At 46.4% G+C, this 20918-nt stretch overlaps 2 protein-coding genes across 15 annotated transcripts in view; one reads left to right on the top strand and one right to left on the bottom strand.

Annotated features, from left to right (window-relative positions):
• The window catches only part of LOC121591672 (protein bric-a-brac 1-like), a 138734-nt gene that overhangs the window by 61453 nt on the left and 56363 nt on the right, over positions 1 to 20918 (bottom strand). The window lies entirely within an intron of this gene.
• LOC121591673 (maltase 2-like) lies at positions 2528 to 4718 on the top strand. Its single transcript, XM_041912433.1, has 4 exons — positions 2528 to 3085; positions 3157 to 3441; positions 3522 to 3598; positions 3675 to 4718. Exons 1-4 carry the CDS (start codon positions 2573 to 2575, stop codon positions 4645 to 4647), a joined length of 1848 nt encoding a protein of 615 aa, XP_041768367.1. The 5' UTR covers positions 2528 to 2572; the 3' UTR covers positions 4648 to 4718.

Genomic DNA, 20918 nt, shown 5'->3' with positions numbered 1-20918 from the left:
GCAAGAAGTTTGTGTATGGAAATTAAGTTATAACTGTGTCTTTTCCATTCGCCATTGTTTAAAGAGGATGTGGCCGGTATTTACAGTGTACCAGTGCCGCACAAGTAGCTAAGAAAACACACACACACACACACACTTTCCTCGGCAAACACTTGGTACTTGGCACAGCCCAGAAACCGTCACGAAGATCCTTTCCTTCCCCCGAGCGGTGGTGCTTCTTGCTAAATCGGTAGGAAAAAGTGGCAAAGAAACGTTCGATTCGATTCAGTAGAGAATATAATATTGCACACAGACACAACAGAGCGAGAGAGAGAGCGAGAGAGAGCAAGCATCGCCGGTTTGATTCCGTGTCAATGAAACCCTCAATTAAGTGCTGCCAATTTCGTTACGATTGGAGAGTTTTCCTTAGCTCCGGCGACTGCAGGACGGTTAGTAAAGACGAGCCCCTGGCTCCCTGCCACGTTTACCCAATCCCACACACACACACACAGGGCAGGGAAGGCAGAGTCGTGATGAAGTCGTTTCGGCAAAGCTGGTAGTGCCAGTAGTGTGCAGCCAGCAAGACAGCAATACAGCACACAGCACACATCGATCAATACAACTATTAAATGAGTGTCTTAAAAGTCATGTAGAAATCGTCGCTTTTTTGCTGCTGCCAGAGAGCACTAAAGCATTGAAAGAAATGGTGGATGTTGGAGAGTGGTGGTGGTGCAGCGGATGAGCATAGTTTTAATTACCCACCGCACGCCTAACCATGCTTGAAAAGGGGCTACTTGAACAGGGGTGGCGGGGGGCTCGATCGTTACCGCGTGTAACGTTCGGCTAAACGGCTACAAGCAAAAAAACCCGACCCAAGACAAGAAGGAAATTCCTTCCGAACGCTTCATCCCCGCTCTGCGCCGCAAGAACACTTCAAGCCGCTGCGCCTTTTCCCGCCAGTGCGTCAGTGGGCAATAAAAATTTGGCTCGAAAGGGGGAGGCTTTGCCTAGCATCATAATTTCCATATGGAGATATACTCTGTGCCGAAACGGCGACGCAATAGGAAAATGCAGACAAAAAAAAAAGAAACGCCATCGAAAGACAAAACAGTGGCACTCAACTCAACCGATCAATTGCACTGAAGGAGCGCGTTGGATGCCAATCCCAGCGGCACCCCGCCGTGAAGCGTGGTGCTCTAAATTTAACAATTTTATTACTCCGAACGCGCGAATACCAATATTTGCACAAACCCGATGCTCGGGGATGCAATCGAACTAAATAACTGCGAAATCGAGCTACAGAGTGTGGGGTGGGGGGGGGGGGGGAAAGAAAAGCAAATATTGTGGTAGGGAGGGAAAGTGGTACATATTTCAGAGTGCAGTTGAGGGTTTTTTTTTCGGGTAGGATGATTTGCAGCGGCTGTAGCTTATCTAATGGATCGTACATCGATTGTGGTGTTATTTTAGTATGTTTTGTTTCTCTTTCATTATCAAGCAAACGAAAAAAAAATCTGAACACACACACACACACGCGTGTACGAATCGATATGCTACATAACGGCAAAAAGGCTCCTATCATTCGTAGCGAAAGAGGTAACGTACGTACGCCACAGCAACAAAAAAAAGGAACAATCCCTCATACTACTCGTACGGTGCGTGTATTTAAAATTAATCATATCAATTATAAAACAATTAAACAAATTATCAGACCAAATAAAATCCCTCTCTTAATTGTGTTCGCGACCGATTCGGGAAGGGGGCGATGCAAAGGGAGCAAAGCGAGGAAAGCTCGGAGGAGAGAGAGAGAGAGAGAAAGATTTGTTTTTATTGTATCGACGGTAAACTCAATAAGCTAGCGAGATGGAAATTGGATAAAACAGAGCGAAAAAGCTGCACACCGGGAACGGTAGGTAACGGCGCGGTAGCCCCCGGTAGCGAAGGGACTCTGGTGAAATAGACAGCACACGAAATGCGGTATGCTTTCGGTGGGAGGTTTTTTATTTCTCTTCTTCGATTGTTTGCATCGCTTCCCTTTCGCAACCGCTCCGTTGCAGTTTCGCATTGGTGCGCTTTTGTGTGCAACGCACGCACGCATCTACGATGCACAAACGGGCAATTTTCGCATTCAATTGCACCACATTTGTGCCGGGTGGGGGAGAGAAGAAGAAGTGGGTAACGCATTCTAGCGAACCGACTACGACTCGTATAGAGAGTAAGCGATAGTAGCAATCTGCTCTTCTTTGGAGCTGGTTTTCAGGTGGTAAGACGGCATACAGTTGAACTATATCTTATCTAACAGCCAACCACTGTCACATTTAGTTAACAAATTTAATGACATCTTGATAGGAGAGAGTTGAAATGATAAGAATGCTATCGACTGGCATTAAGAAGATGCGATGTTATTGTTATTGGTTGCGCAAAAGCGCATTGATGCCTGCTCCTCCCAGAAACACACACGGCGCCTTAAATAATCTAATCGCTGTGTTCTGCGTCTTTCATCTGTTCGATTCCAACAGCAAGCAGAATAATGATTAGCTAACGATGTCTCTAAACAAGTGGCTCAGTTATTTGCTAGCCAAAGTACCTGTAGGACATGTCCGGTTGGAAGTGTTTACTAGCAGTCGCTTGCACGGTTGGTTTCCTTGCGTCCAGCACCAGGGGGCAAAACCAAACCGACACCGACTGGTGGAAGACGGCCGTACTGTACCAGATCTATCCACGCTCGTTCTACGACACCGACGGCAATGGAGTGGGCGACATCCGGGGTGTGACGGCGAAGCTCCAGTACCTCAAAGACACCGGCATCGATGCGACGTGGCTGAGTCCAATCTTCCAGTCACCCCAGCGAGACTTTGGGTACGATGTGAGCGATTTCCTGCAGGTTGATCCACTGTTCGGTACGAACGGCGATCTGGAGGAACTGTTCGGCGAAGCACGCAAGCTGGGGCTCAAGATTGTGCTCGACTTTGTGCCGAACCACTCGAGCAATGAGCACTGGTGGTTCGTGCAGTCGGAGTTGGGTGTGGAACCGTACCGGGACTATTACGTGTGGCATCCGGGGCGGCCCGTCCCTGGGCAGGCACGTCCGGATGTCCCAAACAATTGGGCAAGTCTCGTCTCGTTCAATAGTTATGTATCTCCAGAAATTAAAACATGTTTTTTTTCGCGGAGTTACAGAACTCCGTGTTTTATGGTTCGGCTTGGGAGTGGAGCGAAATACGGCAGGAGTACTATCTGCATCAGTTCGAAGTGGGCCAGCCGGATCTGAACTATCGCAACCCGAGGGTGATCGAGGAGTTCGATAATATCCTGCGCTTCTGGATGGAGCGTGGAGCGTCCGGGTTTCGGGTGGACGCCATCAACCACATGTTCGAGGATGCACTGTTTCGTGACGAACCGATCAACGATCCGAGCGATCCATTGAGCTACGGCTACACGCATCACATCTACACAAACAATCTGGTACGTGCGGTTGTTGAGCATCTGCGAGATGGAAACGGTTCTAGAAAGTTACTAAACAAAGTGTGATAATATTTCTACAGCTGGAAACATACGACGTCATCGGCCACTGGAGGAAGGTGATAGACGAGTTTGTGGAGCAGACGGGCTCGGATGCGATGTACGTGTGTAGTGTGATTTTGACACCTTTTGTGAGGAAGCTGTTTGGAACAACAAAAGTCTCTATCTTCTTCCAGAATCATGCTAACGGAGGCCTACACCAGCATGGATATGGTGCTGCGGTTCTACCAGTCGGACGATGGGTCGGAGCAGCGGGCACACTTCCCGTTTAACTTTGTGCTGTTGGGTGAGCTGAACGGAGATTCGAATGCGCGCGACTTCAAGTACGTCATCGATCGGTGGCTGGAAAACCTGCCCCGCGGGAAGGTGACGAACTGGGTGCTTGGGAATCACGATCAGCCACGCGTTGGCAGTCGCTACGGCGAGGAACGGATTGATGCGATGAATGTGCTGCTGATGACACTGCCCGGTGTTGCTGTCACGTACAACGGGGAGGAGATCGGTATGGTCGACTACCGAGACATGGCCTGGGAGGACAGCTTGGACCCGCAGGGCTGTAACGTTGGGCCGGAGCTGTACAAGTGGAAGTCGCGCGACCCGCAGCGAACTCCGTTCCAGTGGGACGATACGCATAATGCCGGGTTTTCGACGGCGAACCGAACCTGGCTGCCGGTGTATCCTTACTATCGGCAGTCGAACCTTCGCAAGCAACTGGAAAGCGATCGGAGTCACTATCAGGTATACACGGAAGCGATCAAGCTGAGGCGCGATCGCGTGTTTCGGGAAGGTGCGTTCCGATCACGCGCGTTAACGGAGCAAGTGTATGGGTTTGTGCGATATCTGAAGGAGGATCGAAGTGCGTTCTTCATTGTCTTGATTAATCTGGGCAATCAGATGGCCGTAGTTGATCTGCACGATCTGCACGATTCGATAGGTGATGGAGAAGTTCGTGTGTTCTTGGTAGGGACGGCGTCTCGCTACAAGGTCAACCAGACGGTGGAGGCTACCCAGCTGCTTGTTGGACCGTATGAATCGATCATTCTAGGCAAGGAAGCATCCTCTTCTACTAACGTTGTTATTGGTTGCTTCAAGTTGATTGTATCACTGTGTGCAGTAGCAACTTTCTTCAAGAAATTGAATTCTTTCTAACGATTCCACGTTCCAGTCGAAAGACAATTATGAACTTATTTGTAAAAAAAACGAAATATTCTTACATTCAACCTCCACTAGCCTAATCGATTCCTGATCAATGTTGCAGCGATATCAATAATTTACCCGCGCTCTGTAACAGCCCATTCTTCCTCCGATCTGCCAGCTAACAATCGGTCAGAAATTATTAACGTAAAAATTGTATCACTCTTCGGCGGCGAAACGAAACCACCGTCATTAAACGCTTCACTACACCGCCGGGTGAGTGGCAGGTCAAAGCATAATGTGTGTAAAGCATTTGGTTTTCTGCTGGCATAAAATAATAATCCAGCAACGGCTCTGATTTAACTCCACGAAGGTCCGTGTCGAATGACGCGGAGGACTGGTGCAATCGGAGGTCCTATTGAAAAATGTATATCCATCGAACTGCAATCCACAAATTACACGACTTACTGTCAACTGGGCTGGTGCGAGCTGTCCTCTTCCTGCAAAAGGGGCTTTTCAGGCCTTTTTTTTTCAAACCGCGCGTGTTCGGGATTGTCATTTAAACAATCGCAGTAAATTGAAAGCCCCTAGCTGCACGGGGTGGTTAATTATTCACTCAATAAAGTCATTGCGATCCACACACACGCACGTAGAGTCGAGGTTGCAGACTGTGCAGCATGACTTATTATTATTTTGATGCAATTCGAATTCAATCGCTGCGACCGGTGGAACGTTTGCTGGAATTCCGTGCCGGCAGGATCTGCTTGGAACTGCTGGACGATGCACATCGTTCCTTTCTTCGCGGTACTTTGCCGTCTTTGAAGGCACAAAGTGACACGAAAGATATGCACGGAAGGCAGCCTTGGCAAGTGTGTAATAATTCACTAAAAATGTCTCAGTGTGGTAAAAATTTGATCAGCAAGTCTTCGCTAGCGGGGGCTTGCTGACGACTCGCACGGGGTCGTTACATACATTATGCAAGCATGTGAAAGCCAGCGTTGCTAGAATCGATAAAAGATGGGTAAGAGTCGTCATTTTGTGCGCTTCTGCTATCCACGGGTGTAATTGATTAAAGGTTTAGTTTTGTCTGATATGGATCGGTTTTCAAAATCGCGAGCTTTAGCCTTACAAAGCGACATGTTTTTTTAAAGTAAACATTCCTTGCAATCACTGTGTTGTGTCCAGTGTCCAGCAACTGGACAATGTTAAAGACACACCAGCCACTGAACACTATCGTCCATTCTAGCGGAAGCGCTTAATAGAAACCCGGCAGAGCCACGGATATAAATTGAAAATGCAAGGGTTAATTGTGCGAAAATATTTACACAGCTAATTATGGTTTATCGTAAGCATCCGAAGAGTCAGTACAACGTGTCAGCTAGCGCTCCACAAAAACTGTTTCACAGTTGATTGTTTCGTTCTTTGGGTGTACCGTGAAACGGAGCAAGATTAAGCGAGGATTTACAGCCTCAACTACCCAGCACGGACGAACGAGACGCACCTGTCCGTCGACTTCCCAGCCAAAGCCCGCAAATCTCTTTGCCAGACGGACGGATCTGGACAGCAGCAATGAACAGTGGCGGCTACTTGTCGATTAGCAGGCTGCAAAAGGAAAAGGACCGTCGCTGACGGGAGTGAAATAAGTTGCACGGATGCTTCATACGCGTGGATACTTTCGAACGCGCAAAAGGTGAAAAAAAAAAAACATGGCCGTGCCTTGTCATTTGGTGCGATATAAATGTGCGCCTTAGTTTGTTTATAAATATTAAATCCTGTTTTATCTTCCCACTTGCCTTCCCTGGCGTGCTTGCTTCGTTTTATCTTACTCCCTGGCATCCCGGGCAAATGGAGTATTCCAATGACCAATACTTGGCACAGCCACAAGGATGAGAAGGGCAGGTATTGCTTCTTCCTTTTCTCCTCCTTCCTCATTCGCCGTGTAAAAAAAACTAACGTCTGCTCCATATTCATCGTCATCTAATATTTATGATTTTATTTTTGTTCCCTCACTCCACGTTTGCTTCCAGGCAGGCGGGGTGTACATTTTATGCAGCTTACCCGGGCGGGGCGAGCTGATAGGAAAGTTGAGTCGAAGAAAATTACTGGGTACGTACTGTTGCATGCTAGTTGTTATTTTTGAATGTATAGAACCCGAGAGTATTACAAGTTTTATGATGCATGAATGTTTCATCCACGCAAGTGGGAAAAAAGGGAATGAAAATAATAACAAATGATCATAAATTGAATACCGCCAACGAGCGCTACTGTTGAAGCGTCCACTTGATATAAAGTTTTAAGGTTTTTCCAAATTTACAACACTTATTTTTTAAAAGAAATCATCTCACAACTTTCGTCAACTCCTTAAAGAAATGTCCCTCCTAGAAGGGCTAGATCTGCAAAGAAACAGTCGCACCAGTCCTCCTCCTCTCTCCATTGCGCTTGGCTAACCTAAAAAGCAACCGTTTGTACGTGCGTGTGCGGAGCAGGAGGGAGGATGTGTGCCGAACGAGAAAAGTGTCGGCTGGCAGAAATGGCTGCATGAATGATTTATTTTTCCTACATTGTTTATGGTCACAACATGGCTGCCCGTTGCATCCATCCGCTGGCATCACACCCCCTCCTGCTGGCACTTGTTTGCCCCACCCTGCTACCAGTAAGGGAAGCAGGATTGTAATACAGTTTTTGCTTCTACTTTTCCTTGCCTACTTTTCACTGGCAATCCTTTTTTTTCAGTTGGCCGTTTGTACCGAGCGGAAGAGAAGAGGATTTCTAAGTCAACACCCAGCAAGCGGCAATTATATGTATCTCCACAGTACGGTGGGGCGGGTGAGTGAGTGTGGTAGTGTGCAATCAAGAGTGAAATCGTCATGAAAGTAATTTAAAGGACATATTTAAAAAAGGAGATTTTGTTTCTACTTAGCAGCGTTGAAGACATTTCTTCGAAGCTCTTAGGCAGTTTAAAGCGGTTTAAGTTGAAGATTCTTACCTGCAATAAGAAATAAAATAAGTAAGCATTAGTTTATGCAAGTAAATGGTGCATTATAAATATCCTATTTTACACTAGAAACGCAATGGACTGTTACGTCGTGAGGAAGCAATACTTATGCGATTAATTCGCTAAATTCAATTCACGTTGCATCTGGTCTAATGAACTGTTGCATCAAGCATACACTCAGGGTAACAAACACTTCATATTTGACCCACGGCAAACAGTTCACTTCAATCATCGTCTGCATCGTGTAAACCAAAGCGTGTGGGTTGAGTGTGTATACACCGAAGCATAAGCCTTGGCCGGTTTTGAACTCGCTCCACCACCGTGCGACACCATTGCGACAATTTAATTCAACCCTGCTCCAACATCCGACCAATTTACACTGCTGCCGGTACGGAATTTTGCTCCCCAAAAGCGTTAATATCCCCGTTGGTGAATTGGGGGGGGGGGGGAGTTTATGGGAAAAAGGAAGTGAAAGTAATCAATCAACCTGCGCAATACGCAAGCAGTTTCGCCTGAAAGTATACTTTGAAAGTAATTTGCACGATAAAAACAGTATCCCTTTTTTCTCTCTCTCGCTCTCTTAGTGCAACCGGATATGTTTGTATGTGGATATGTTTGTACGATACGCAGACAAAAATCCCACTGTCAATATATAGAATTGAGTTAACTGCACAAAACTAATCACTCGAGCCGTCAATTGGGCACAAATCGTATCAGCGTCATCAGGCGCGGCCGTGCTCACCCGCCAGCCAGCCTAGGCAGACAAGGTTTAATAGAATTACACCAAATATATATAGATGTATTCGTCACCCGGTTCTTACACCCTTACGGGATTTCTGGGATGGAGCTTGGTAACGGCGGGGCGCGGTGGAAATCAAAAAACTCCCGGATTGGAAACGGCCGCCGTGGACTGCGAACGTTCGCCACACTACCACAGCCCGCCTTTGCACAAAACCAATAAGTTGTGCTTTTCCGCCTGCCAGCGCTGATTGATGCTGTTTTATGCCACCCTCATACTGTGTGTGTGTGTGTGTGTGTGTGTGAGAGAGAGAGAGTTAGGGCTGGGTGCACCCGTGCCAGTATATTTATATTAGTGTGCAATATCCTTCCACCCGGGCTGCCCGTTGTCGGTACCGGTAAAACCCAATCAATGAGTAAAATATTAGAAGTGCAAATTGCCAATCAGTAATGCTCGCATCGGCCACGGTGCGCCGGGTTTCGGGTGGATATTTGCCCCGCATGAAGAGCCCGAGCTGGAGAAAAGCTTGTGGGAAAAAGCTTGTGGAGCGGAAAATGTCAGTTTGCACCACACACATGTACCCAATTGCTTGCGCAGTTGGTCTCGCGACGAGCGGTGCTACAAAGTTGGAAACAGTTGGAAATCCTTCGGCAACAATTTCCTCACCTTTTCCGGACCGATCGTGTGTGTGTGTTTTGGGAAATAATTCGAGTTTTCCATCCGGTAGGTTAATAACGGCAACGAAAAAGCATGCAAAAGCTCCTGTTTTCTGAAAATTGAGCACATTGCGCGTTTAGTTTGCTTTTTCGATTTAAATCAATTGCATTAAATGTCTCATTTTGTGTGCAAATTTGTTGTTGAAATAAACAAAACTGTGTTTCACACTAGCTTCTTTATGCGAAAGGTCTGGGAAAGTGGAAAAGTAAGTTTAAAATAAGCTTTTAATTATTAAAAAATAACCTTAAGCCAGCACTGCCTACGAAATCGTAATCATCGTTATATTTTTAACCGTACATTGCTGACGTAGCCATCCCTCTCTCTCTCTTTATCTCTCTCTCTCTCTCTCTCTCTCTCTCTCTCTCACACACACACACACCCACAAACCCACTCTACAGTGGCATATTATCCCCTCCTGGGCCACCCTGCATTTGATGGAAAGGCCAAACCCTTTTTCTTTCTGTTTGTTTCACACCACACAGTCCAAGGATGGTCTGGTCCGATTCGTTCGGCTCGTCTCGAACGTGCGGGTCGGTGCGCTGGGGTATGGGATGAGGCGGGTTTCCACTGTTACAACCGAGAGCGCAACTATTACTGCTACTACTACTACTCCTCCCATTCGCTGTTCGACTGTTTGCGCAATTGGATCAATTTCTTATGTAAATCGATGCATTATCGAGCGTATGTTTTCACACGGCAGTAGCGGTGGTGATGTTGGTGCAAAAATTGAGCCAAAGATATGAGGTATAAGAGGGACTGTGTTCGCAAACAAAAAAGAAAGAAGGTGGTAAAGTACGAAAATGCACACACACACACACACACGCAGCGACTGTGAGCTCATTACTTATGCAGACCCACTCTGCCTGTCTTTTTCTGGCCGGGCAAATATTTCTGTACAAAAATGTGTGTTCTTTGCTTGCAAACCAAAAGCGGGGTACGGGGTAGTATGGGGAGCCAAAAACATAAAAATGTGTGAAGTGGCACATAGAAACACAGGCACACACGCACGCACGCACACACTCACAGCAGAGAGGTACACTCACAGTACGGTCGATTGCACCGTTGATTAAAACCCCGTTACCCAGAGGTGTAGAAAGGTGTAACATGTGTGCAACATGAGCTTTACAACGCCGTACTAATACGAGTGGCCAGTACTGGAGTGCTCTTTTGCCTGTGTCTGTGCTTGTGTTGGCTGTTTCCCTCCCCCCCCCCCCGCCACCTCTTCTCTATCTCTGTTTCAATGTTTTATTTTAATTATCATGCGCGAATAACGATTGCAATAGAGACGTCAAGTTGGTCAATCGAGCGTTTTGAAGATTGAAATGAAACTGTTTCCAACCGGGACGGGCACACGGGTTTTGCCAACATTCCGCGCACCAATAAGTGCCATAATTGCCCCCTCGATGGTGACCAATTATTGAGGTTTTCGGGGTACGAGGGGTGGCTCTCCGACTGCACATTTTGGTGCTTCAGCCTGTACCCACACACACAGGCACAGGCACACGCATTCGGTGATGTATTGACATCCATTAATCCGACGCACTTAGGATGCACTCGTCCGCATTCGTGGGGCAAATCCCTTTTCGCCACCCACAACCCGCCGCCTCAGCTTCGAAAGATTCGCGCGAATCGTGTCCATTTATTCGATTACGGTCGCATCGCATCGCAGACACAACGATTTTGGGGGGGAGGGCGATAACGAGAAAGCTGTTGGAAAGGGCACGTGAAATGGTCGTTAGAGTCCCATACCCTAACCATACCCCTCCTCCTTTCCACTGTCACCGTTGTGAACCATCGTCATCATCTCCCTGCCGAAATGGGCACGTTGGGCCGTTTTGGTCATATTATCGAAATGAAGAGATTGTGAGATGATGATTTATTAAGCGATCAAGCCGTGGCTAGACATTCGGTGGCTTTTGTATCTCGCTTGCAGTTCCACCCGTGTTTGCGGGGAACCTGCCACACCAGCCTGACTGATCCATGGCCGCTCTGCCGCTTTGCGCTAATGTGTACTAATTTGTGTATCGCAGCGCAAGACGACAGATCCCCCGCCTCTACGCTTGTGGTGGAGGCCCGCGATCAAAGTGGCGCGGTCCGCACGTTGACGCATCAAGGAACCGGGCAGCACCGGGTATATCTCCGAGCAGTGCGAGGTACGCTAATTTAACCGTCATTTAAATTATAATTTCCTACATATTCAATTAGACGATTCCGGCGCTGATTTGCAATGCACGCACACGGGGCGAAGAAGAATGATAATCGGGACGTCGGTGGTGGTGCTGGTGGTTGTGATGATGCATATACAGGCAAGAGGTATACAGGTAAACAACGTCAAAGTGCAGTGTTGGTAAAGGTGATTGGTGAGGATGAAGATGATTTTACAGCGACACATTGTATTAGGTGGGGCATTTGTGATCTTTATGTGATTGCAATATGTTCAAGAAGCGAGGATGATTGTACTAGAAGATTTGCTTAAAAGTGTGATGCGATCAATACATGGGTGAGAATACAAGGAACAACGTCACATAATCAAGTAACAGGTTGTTTGATGACTAATTTGTGTTGTTAAGTTCGCATTTCTATGTTTCACTGGTGATGGATTCCAATTTGATCTAATCTGATCTCGTTTGGCTTGTAACGAGAAGAAAAAGAAGAATATTATTGTATCTGAAGCCTGTCATTAGCTGTCTGAGACGTCCAATCCATCCAATGTGATGTCTATTCATTTATTTAGCCGCATTTGTCAGCTGAAGCAAGGATTGGAGGTAGTCCTAATGGGTTATTGCATCTATGTAGTAAAATCAAGCTGAAATATAGAGCATAAACGATAGATTATGGTATTCTCCAATGGATATTAGTTTCAGACAAACTAAACTCTGCGTATTTATGTAATTTAACATGTCGTGACATCATTGTTCCATAAAGTTTATAAGTTGTTTCAAAAAAAAACCTCAGAACATGGCAATAAAGTCCACGAAGAGAGTAGATTGTATTATGAAATTCTATTATCTTCATAAAACTTCATATTGGAAGCAAACCGTTTGGAAGAATTTAACCAAGAAGTGAAGTTTTATGAAGCACCTTGCAGCGAAATAGCCAGTCTTTACTACCCAAGTGACATTTTCTCGAAATTGTTTTTCCATATCTGCACGATTAGTACTCGATACGCCTGAAATTGTGGATTTGTGTGTGATCAAGTGTATTGAAAGCGCTTGGTTGAAAGCAGATTTGGTGTGTTCGTAAATAAAGCTTCCTTCTATCGATGGATGATGCCGTTGAGTTCATTTTACATTCAGAGCTTTGGTATTTGAAAAAAAAAACAAAAGCGAATTTTTTGTGACGTTATTTTATAAAAAAATCGATATTATTTGAGTATAAAATGGCTACATGACCCACTATAACGATAGGAAACATCATTTCCGATCGAATCTAGAAAAAATAAACGAAAAAGCCGTATCACAGTTGATTTTACAGGACTTTTTGTAAATTCCCTTTAAATTGGTGCAGTTTAAGGGAACTTTAAAGCTCCAGTTTAAGGGAATTTGCTCGAATTCCCGGTTATTCGTGCTCGAAAATGTCGATTGGGTATGGTCCATACGGGGCTTGAATCCAATCCATGTTAAGTCGTGCGAGTTGACAGCTGCACCACTGGAGTGTCCATAGCTCGTATCTTATTCAAAGCTAAAAACGTTATCAAAATAATCCTCTGATTCTTCGTCATCAAATTCTGACTCATCTTGTGATGTTTTATCGAAGGTATGAACCATACTGCTTGTTACACTTGCAAGAATTATCTCATTTATTACTCATTTACTTCACACTTATTGAACAAGCGAAGGAGATACTTAAAAATATATTAAATACTGCCTGTTAGTCCATCGATACAGATGTTTTAGATTCGTCGGCAGAATAAATACAACATCGCTGTAATAATTGAAGCACACATGTATTAACCGTGCAAAGGAACCCAAACAACCGTAGCAGACAGAACGTCTCGGAGGAGTTTCGCAACTACAACGATCCACTTCACTTGCCTTATCAAAATGACGGTATCGCACCGCACCACGGAGGCAAGGGGAAGCATCCGTTGTCGTCGTCGTCGTCGGCCATCCCCATTGCCATGTGTGTGTGTATGTGTGGAAATTACTTATCTATTCCGATGCTTTGCACATAAATCATAATGAATAAACATAAACTAGCTGGCAGACGGGGAACGCGAACCGGGAGTGCATAAATCGGAACAATATATCCCCGGGAGCCTGTGGGGAGCCGGGGTTTGGGCGCGCGAAAGAAAGCCATCGGCCCAAGTGACAATAGTGGGCGCACGGAGCGAGACTAGCACCACGGCGGTTACGGGGGGGTAAGGTGCGAAAGTGTCAGGGTGTTATGGAGACTCGAGCGTCTCGTTGATGATGAAAGAAACGCTCCAGATTGTACAGCCGTCGTACATCATACAGCCCGTCGAGCGCGAATCCATATTGTGCCGGTTAAATCAAGCCTAAAAAGCCCACATCACACGGACACGGACACACACACATGCACAAAATATACCACTCCAGACAGGCGCAAACCCTGTGCCTTCCCCCTCTCAGACGCTCGAGATTTGCATCTCGACTTTTGCATCTGATATGTACGCGAAGCGGCGATTTATAGGCAATGTATGCAGCGAGCATATGTAATGAAACAAAAATGCACTGACTCCCCCAGGGGACCCATCCCCGTCACCCTCGTGCACACATGTGAGGGTGGAGTGTCACATAGAGCGGGTGTTTTGTTTCCCTCTCTCTTTCCCCTCGCCGTCGTTGTTGGGTGATGTTTGTTACATTTGGCACATTAGCAAATGTTACACTCCTGGGTGGAGGATTTTTTTCAAATTCAAATACCTTCAACCCCGGACATCCTAACGTTTTGCGTGCGATTGTTTCGGTTAGTTTTTTTACACCTTACCCCTTTACCTTGCCTGCCGCGCCTGCCGGTGGGAGGTGGCAGGAAGTTCTTGGCATTAGGAAAAAAAAACGCCATTAAACCCCAAACACCGGAGACATATGTATGAATATTTTGTTCTGCCTTCGTGCACGAATGCATTACGTGTGCGGGGATTCATGTTTTCAAAATTATGCATCCATTATGGGGTGGAAGGGTAGTTGGGTGGTTTGCGGGGCATAGTCTACCGTTCTGGATCTGTGTTTCAACGCTGCCTACAGACAATAATCAAAGCTACTGCTTTCTTTTTGCCCCCTCCGTATGCCCTGCGTGTTGTGCCTTTCATATTTTGTTTTGCCTTCAGTCCTTGCTGTTGGCAGCCCATCTGCACGATTGATAATGTATGTTTAAACTTTTTTCCGGCGTATGTGTAACAACATATCACTCCTTTCTTTTGCCCTGGCAAGCATACGGTATAATTGTATAAAATTAATTTGAAGAACACTTTTGTGTGCCGGAGTGCGGGAGTCTGCAGGCGCGAACGCTCTAATAGGCGTCAAGACAGACACTAGCGTTCGCACATGCAAGCAACAGCGGCTGCTACAAAGCGGGTGGATAGGGAGAAACAAATTGCGCACCAAATTACATGCCCAAAACTATTCAAATTTTGCATTGCAGGAAGCAAACGATAGCAAACGGAAGCAGAATGGTGAGTGAGCTTAAAATTGCTTTTTTCCCCGAAGTTGCTTCCTGCGAGCGCAAAGGATCAAAGGGGTGACTTCTTGGGTGTGTCTGTGTTGTTGTCTGTGGGAGGTGCTGGTGTCGGTAATAGTGTAATAATCAAATAAGTTACATTGTATGAGTGCTCGTGAATTAATAATCCATCACAAAGGTTGTTTTGAGGTGCCCAAAAGTCTGATGTCACTGATGTCTAATTTTTGTCTCTTTCTGGAATATTGGAATATTAAGTTTAATGACCTCAAAGTATTTCAAAATCATCTTTGGGATGACGGCTTCATAAGACTCATCTTAATACCAATTTTCTAAAAAGTTGATCTTCTAACCCGATACGATGCTACTTTATCGTACAGAGCTTATATTGTAGGAAAGTCCAATCTTCTCAAATAGTGCTCCTGATGCATCTCATACTTAGAATTCCGAAAAATTTTGTTCTACGACTTGACGATGTTCTATCGACGGTGTCTCTGAAACACTCTTTACTCTTAATTCCAAACCAATACGACGTCTTACATCAAATGTCGATTGCAAGAATAGAATAAGCCTGATTGTAAATTCTAGAATAGTTTGGATTCCTGATGAACCTCAGATCCATCTTGAACTGTATTTCAGACATATATTTGTTAAATAAATCAATGTTTAAAATCCTCTAAAATCTATATTTTTCAATAGCCTTTATTTCAAAACCGTCGCGTTGTCACCTTCCTACAAAGAGCAGCTCCACTCGACCATCCTGTTGAACCTGTCTGCTCAGGATCTCAGGATGATAATTGCCATCCATTCATGCAATCCACCCCCGAAGCAAAGGCAAACGTTGGGTGGTTTGTGATTGTTTTTGCAACCGCCTCCTGCTAATCGGTCGGTCCCATCGAAGGGTACCGATTCCGACAACCCGAGCCGGCCCGAGAAGTGCTACAATCTTCTCAAAACAATCTACCCGTTCGGGGGAAAAGGGAATCCCAACCAACCGCAGCCCAAAGGTGCGGGCGAGTGGGTTGAGCGTATCTCACGCTATCAACACACCTCCTTCTCCACTGGCAAAGAAAACATGACCCGTTTCTGTTCCTCTATTCTGTACATTAACCTCGCACACACACACAACCCTCGGTCCGGGGCACGGATTAACTCGGCATAACGCCTTCCCGGCATTTATAAAGCTTCCAAAGTTGTGTCTTACTGTTGTGGAGCGTGTGCTGCACGGCGCACGATTAAACTGCCGATGACGACGACGGTGATGACGACGGTTTAGCTTAGATCCGTTAGGAAGGACCAACGTTCGTTGGTCGCAAACGAAAGATACTAGAGCGTGCCAGCATCGGACAGGCCGCACGACAGAGCACAAAAGGAAAATGCACAGAAGGGAAAAGTTTTTCTTTCACACACGCTCCACTCACGCTTGGTTCCTCCCGGGTGGATATCTTTCCGGTCGTCGGAGATGATAGATCCTGCTAAACCACACAGCTAGCAACACAGACACAGAGGCAGACACACATACAGGCTCATCAGTGGCGTTGAGTAGTATCCCGCTTTCAAGGGCAATAAGACCACGTGCTGGATTGGAATGTTGGGCGGGTAGGATCGTTGCGGAACCCACAGAAATTCAACCAACCATTTGCCCCGAGCCATCACACACATACTCCATGCTTTCCGGGACGACCGCTCCCAAAAAAACAGGATCGAAAGGAAATGGGCAAGACAAGAAGAAGCAGAGGAGAATGTTTTGGTATTAAATTTTCCCTCAAGCCATTCCTTTCGGTTTTCGAGGGGGCAATTTTTCGGCAGCACTCGGGAGATTTGTGGAAAAATGTCCGTCCTCACCGCTACGTTTGGGGGCGTGTGTACCAAGCGAAGGGTGTGAAAATATTCGCCACACCTTCCTTCCACCTTCTATCCCTACTGTTGGATATGTTTTTCTTGCCCAAACGGACGTCTGCTGTTTCCCGGGGAGAGGACCGAAGAAACATCCATTAGAAATTTTCCAAAAGCATAAGTCGAGTGTGTCGATCGGGACGGCGGGTGGGGAAAACATCGGTTTAACACACTGCCACATGTTGCACGTGGCACGGGATGGTTTCCGGAGGATGCATACTGACACCCGCTAGGTTTTGGTGTGAGGGGATTTCCTTTTGGGAAGATTATTTTTCGCCCTCTCTTTTGCTCTCGTTGAGGAAGCAAAAGGGAAGCTCATTCAACAGCTCATGTGTTGCCTTCTCGTTGCAAGTATTGCTTTCTGGGGATGCAAAATAGTTTTTGATCGTTTATTTATGTTATGATGGATTAATCCACCCCAAAATTGGCTGGATTTTAGCTGTTCGAAGGCTAGAATAATACTCTCCCCAAACTTCTAGCTCTAATCGTGCACACCCAACAGTTGGTACATCACAAGAACATCCAACCTTAAAAACAATCGTTCCATTCTCAATTTCCACCTGAAAACCTCCAATTAGGATCGTTTGGGGCCGAGCTAATTGGTCTCTAATATTTTCACCATTTTGTATCGTGTCCTGCGGGCGCTAAGTCTGCTGTTCTTTCGCATGTGTACGGCCCATTTACAAACGTGCCATTTTTGCACATTTTTCACCACAGCCGAAGAAGCGAACCGAACTGCAATGTGCATTCTTGTTGCTGTGCGGTGCAAAACTCCCATACTCCCCATGTGCCCCTATTCTAACCCCAATGCATCTGCCAAGCGAGGGGCCGAATCAAATGTATGCGCAGGAAAGTGAAGGGAAAAAGGAAAATGGTTCGCCTTTTGCAAAAGAACCAGAATACAACCCCCCATTCAAAGCTCGCCGCAAAGCGAAAGCTTCACCGTGCATGGGGCACAGACAGACTGGATCCAGCCATAAATTGGGAAAAAGATATTATTAGATAGCACTGATCACACACACACGCGCTCGATGGGCTGCATTTGCTTCCGCACTCATTGTTACGGCGGGCGCGCTCGAAGCGTAAAACTTCATTTATTATCCGATCCGGGCGGGCGAGAGCAATTTGTAAAACACAAATAAAAACCACACCACAGGAGATGGCACGCGGGTGCTGTAGGCCGACGAAACGAGCCCACGTTTGGGGTGGGCTGGTGGGCGCCATCATCCCCGTGCCTTATGAAGCCTACAAGCCGCGCTAGAATGTGTTCCCGGCCCGGCCGGGGTGAAATAAAATATGTTTGATTAGCACGCAACTGTACGGAAGGTTCAGGTTTCTTCTTCGCTTCCCTCGTGCAGGCACACAGGCATGGTCAGGAGGAGCAGTAGAAGAAGAGCACTTTTAGCTCGGGTGTTGTTGGGTTGTTTGCCTTCGATGCAATTCGATTAGCTTGCTGGCGCGCTCCGAAATTGGCCTGTATCGGCGGCTCACTCCCTCCTCCTTCTATTCTGGTCATTACGCATCTGCGGCGCAGGATAATGAAGGCTGGAAGGAGCGTTGGTGTGCCTCTTTTATTGTAAAACTTTCCTCCCGGGGTATGATTTTCCACCCTCCAAAAAAAGGAAAACAACAACTAAAGCCCACCGTTTTGGTTCGAGATGCACTCACACGATCGTAATGCATTTGCATTGCGTAATAACAATGTTGCAGCACCGGGCGGCGAACGTACCAGGCGTGTGTATCCTTTCGTTTCGTCCTTCGTCCATTGCGCGAGCGTACCGTTGCGTGTTTTGCGTACAAGAATCTCGCGTGGACGGGCGCACTGGTAAGGGGGCGCAACATTTTCCGAGCCCGATGGGTTGGAAGCAAATAAATGTTTATTTTATTACCCATTCACCCCAACCCCGGTTGCGAGCTACGGTTTGGCGTTGCTTGCTTTCGATTGAAAATTTTAGAACATCGGCACAGGCAAACGGAACTTATCCTCCCATCCAAAAAAAAAAAAAAACCTCCAACTCGAACCTTTCCACCAGAAATGTTGTAGATAAGGTGCGTGGCTAAGCTCTTTCCTAGCCTCACCAAGCCAACCAGCACACCGAGGTCGGTGCGTTTTACCGATGTAACGAAACCCTGGACCTGGACCCCCCTTATTGCGTTTGCAGCAAAGGCCAGACGACGACGGCCACCGCGCTTTTTCCGACCGATGGTTTTCCAATGGTTCAATCGATTGCACGCTCTCCGCATGTGTGGAAATGAGAAAAGTTTGTGATTGTAAGTAAACGCAAGCACAAGGCACTGGTTCGATACGTGCACATATTAGCCTTTTGTGCTACCGATTATAATCGCGCGCGCCCGCACAAAAGTTGCTGCAATTTAGTGCAAACTATCACAAGCCGCCGGCTCAGCAGTGCACAAAATTAGCGCAAATCAATCCACGCAAAGGGTTTGAATAATTTGGCATTTTGTGCTAAACTTTTCCTCACGTACATTGCACACACAAACACCGCCGCCGCCAGGAAGGGGAATAGTTAGCTAGTTTTAATTTTATTTCACTTTAATGTGTATGTGTGTGTATGTAGAGGGGAAATTACTTTGTAAATGATATTTTGCAACAATCATAATCTTGGAAAGAAATTAGAAAAAATAAATGCCTTCCCTGGAATAGTGGAAAAGAAAATTACAAAACTACATGTTCTTTTTCCCTCATCCTGCTAGCAACACGGCCGTCGTGGTGAACGTTTGGTGAAAGCGAATGTCGACCACCCCTCTTGGTAGTATGTAATTTAATTATATTTTTATGAGATATAAATTAATTTAAGCATGGGGAAACAGGGGAGAGCTGGAAAAAAAAGGCGCAAAACAAAATCACAAGCACAAGTAGCGCATCGAGCGATCGTTGGAGCGAATGCACGGGCAGGCCCGTTAGAATACGGCCATCAAGTCTCATCAGCACCATTCGCCATCATCATTTGCCGCTGATGGACACAATTTTCCATTTCGGTTTGCACATGGCACAATGGCGCGGTCTTGGTAGGTGCGGAAGGACCGACATAGTCTTTGGCGTGATTACACGCTGCTCGTACGTCGTGCTGTGCTGTGTGTTCGTGTTTGGTTGTGCATTTTTCATTTGCAGCCTGTTTCAAGCTGAACGAGATTAAGCTGTAGTTTAGAGTTAAATTAAAAAATAAAGTTATTTACGGAGCGAAATTATTAAGCGACTGTTTTTTTTTGTTAACGTCAATTTCTCTCAGCATAGTAAATAGACGGATAATTACTGCTGATACAAATCGATACTTTGTTCCTCGCTTTTCGATTCGTTTGTAATGTTGCGCTATGAAGCCTGGTAAATGATAGGGCTTCTGTTATTGCTAGTAATAGGGGTCAGTTGCTATTCCATTCCCCCCTTCACAGGTGATAGAGAAATATCTTTCCGTTGGTGTCTCGTTTGTGCCTTTCTTTTCCCGTGAAGTGGTGGTACTTCAGTACCGTCCAGTACACACAAACAGTGGCCTTAGAGTCAACCAAAGCGCTGCTTCGCCAGCACTAAAATGGGACGGAAGACTCCGGATCTGATCGATAAAATTCGAATCGAGCTACCGAGCAAGGAGAGACAACGGAACACATCGAGGAGAACGGTCGAGGGCCGCACCCGCGGTTCATTCATATTTTATGATTATGAATACACTGTCGTGCGCGCGCGGGTGCGGCGGGGCGGTATTATTTATTATTCATATAATAATACAATAAAATATATTTGTAATAATATACACCAGTCCCAGTGTCGCTAGCCGTTGTCGCTAGTCGGTGCCGCTGCCAGCTAAATTACAGCCTCGCGCGCGCCCCGTCGACCGTGCGGAAGGACGGACCCTGCTTCTTTGCTTTTATCTCGCTTCCTCCTACCGGCCCTTAACGCGCTCGTCCGGACAAATGCCAAGGCCGCCGTGAGGCAAACCCTTTATATCGCCTTAACCCCAGCCAGGCGTCTCGACCCGGCATTATGTCGCACGCAGGGCAAACACACACACACACACACACGTGTCACAAGCCACCATGCAATGGCTGTGGTGGACGAGTGGCATAGCATTCCCGGCATTTCGATAAAATAAATTAAATATTAAAACCCAGTAATTATTGATGTTTCGATGCTGCCTGCCCGCCCCGTCTGCGAAGCGACTTCCACCCCGGCACTACTTTTAGCCCAGCGTACCAAGGGGATGTTTGTGTGTGTGTGTGTGTGTGTGTGTGTGTGTGTGTGTGTGTGTGTGTGTGTGTGTGTGTGTGTGTGTGTGTGTGTGTGTGTGTGTG

This window comes from Anopheles merus, chromosome 2L (genome assembly GCF_017562075.2).
Source record: "Anopheles merus strain MAF chromosome 2L, AmerM5.1, whole genome shotgun sequence".
In the NCBI taxonomy this organism is placed as follows: Eukaryota; Metazoa; Arthropoda; class Insecta; order Diptera; family Culicidae; genus Anopheles; species Anopheles merus.
Note: the sequence above shows the minus strand (reverse complement) of the source record. Positions and strands in the feature narration are given on the sequence as shown.

Excerpts from the sequence above, each read along its gene's own strand:
- LOC121591673 (XM_041912433.1), top strand. The coding sequence starts at position 2,573 with ATGTCCGGTTGGAAGTGTTTACTAGCAGTCGCTTGCACGGTTGGTTTC. Across the intron at positions 3,086-3,156 it reads CGGATGTCCCAAACAATTGG|AACTCCGTGTTTTATGGTTC; the intron begins GCAAGTCTCGTC and ends GCGGAGTTACAG. Across the intron at positions 3,442-3,521 it reads ACATCTACACAAACAATCTG|CTGGAAACATACGACGTCAT; the intron begins GTACGTGCGGTT and ends ATATTTCTACAG.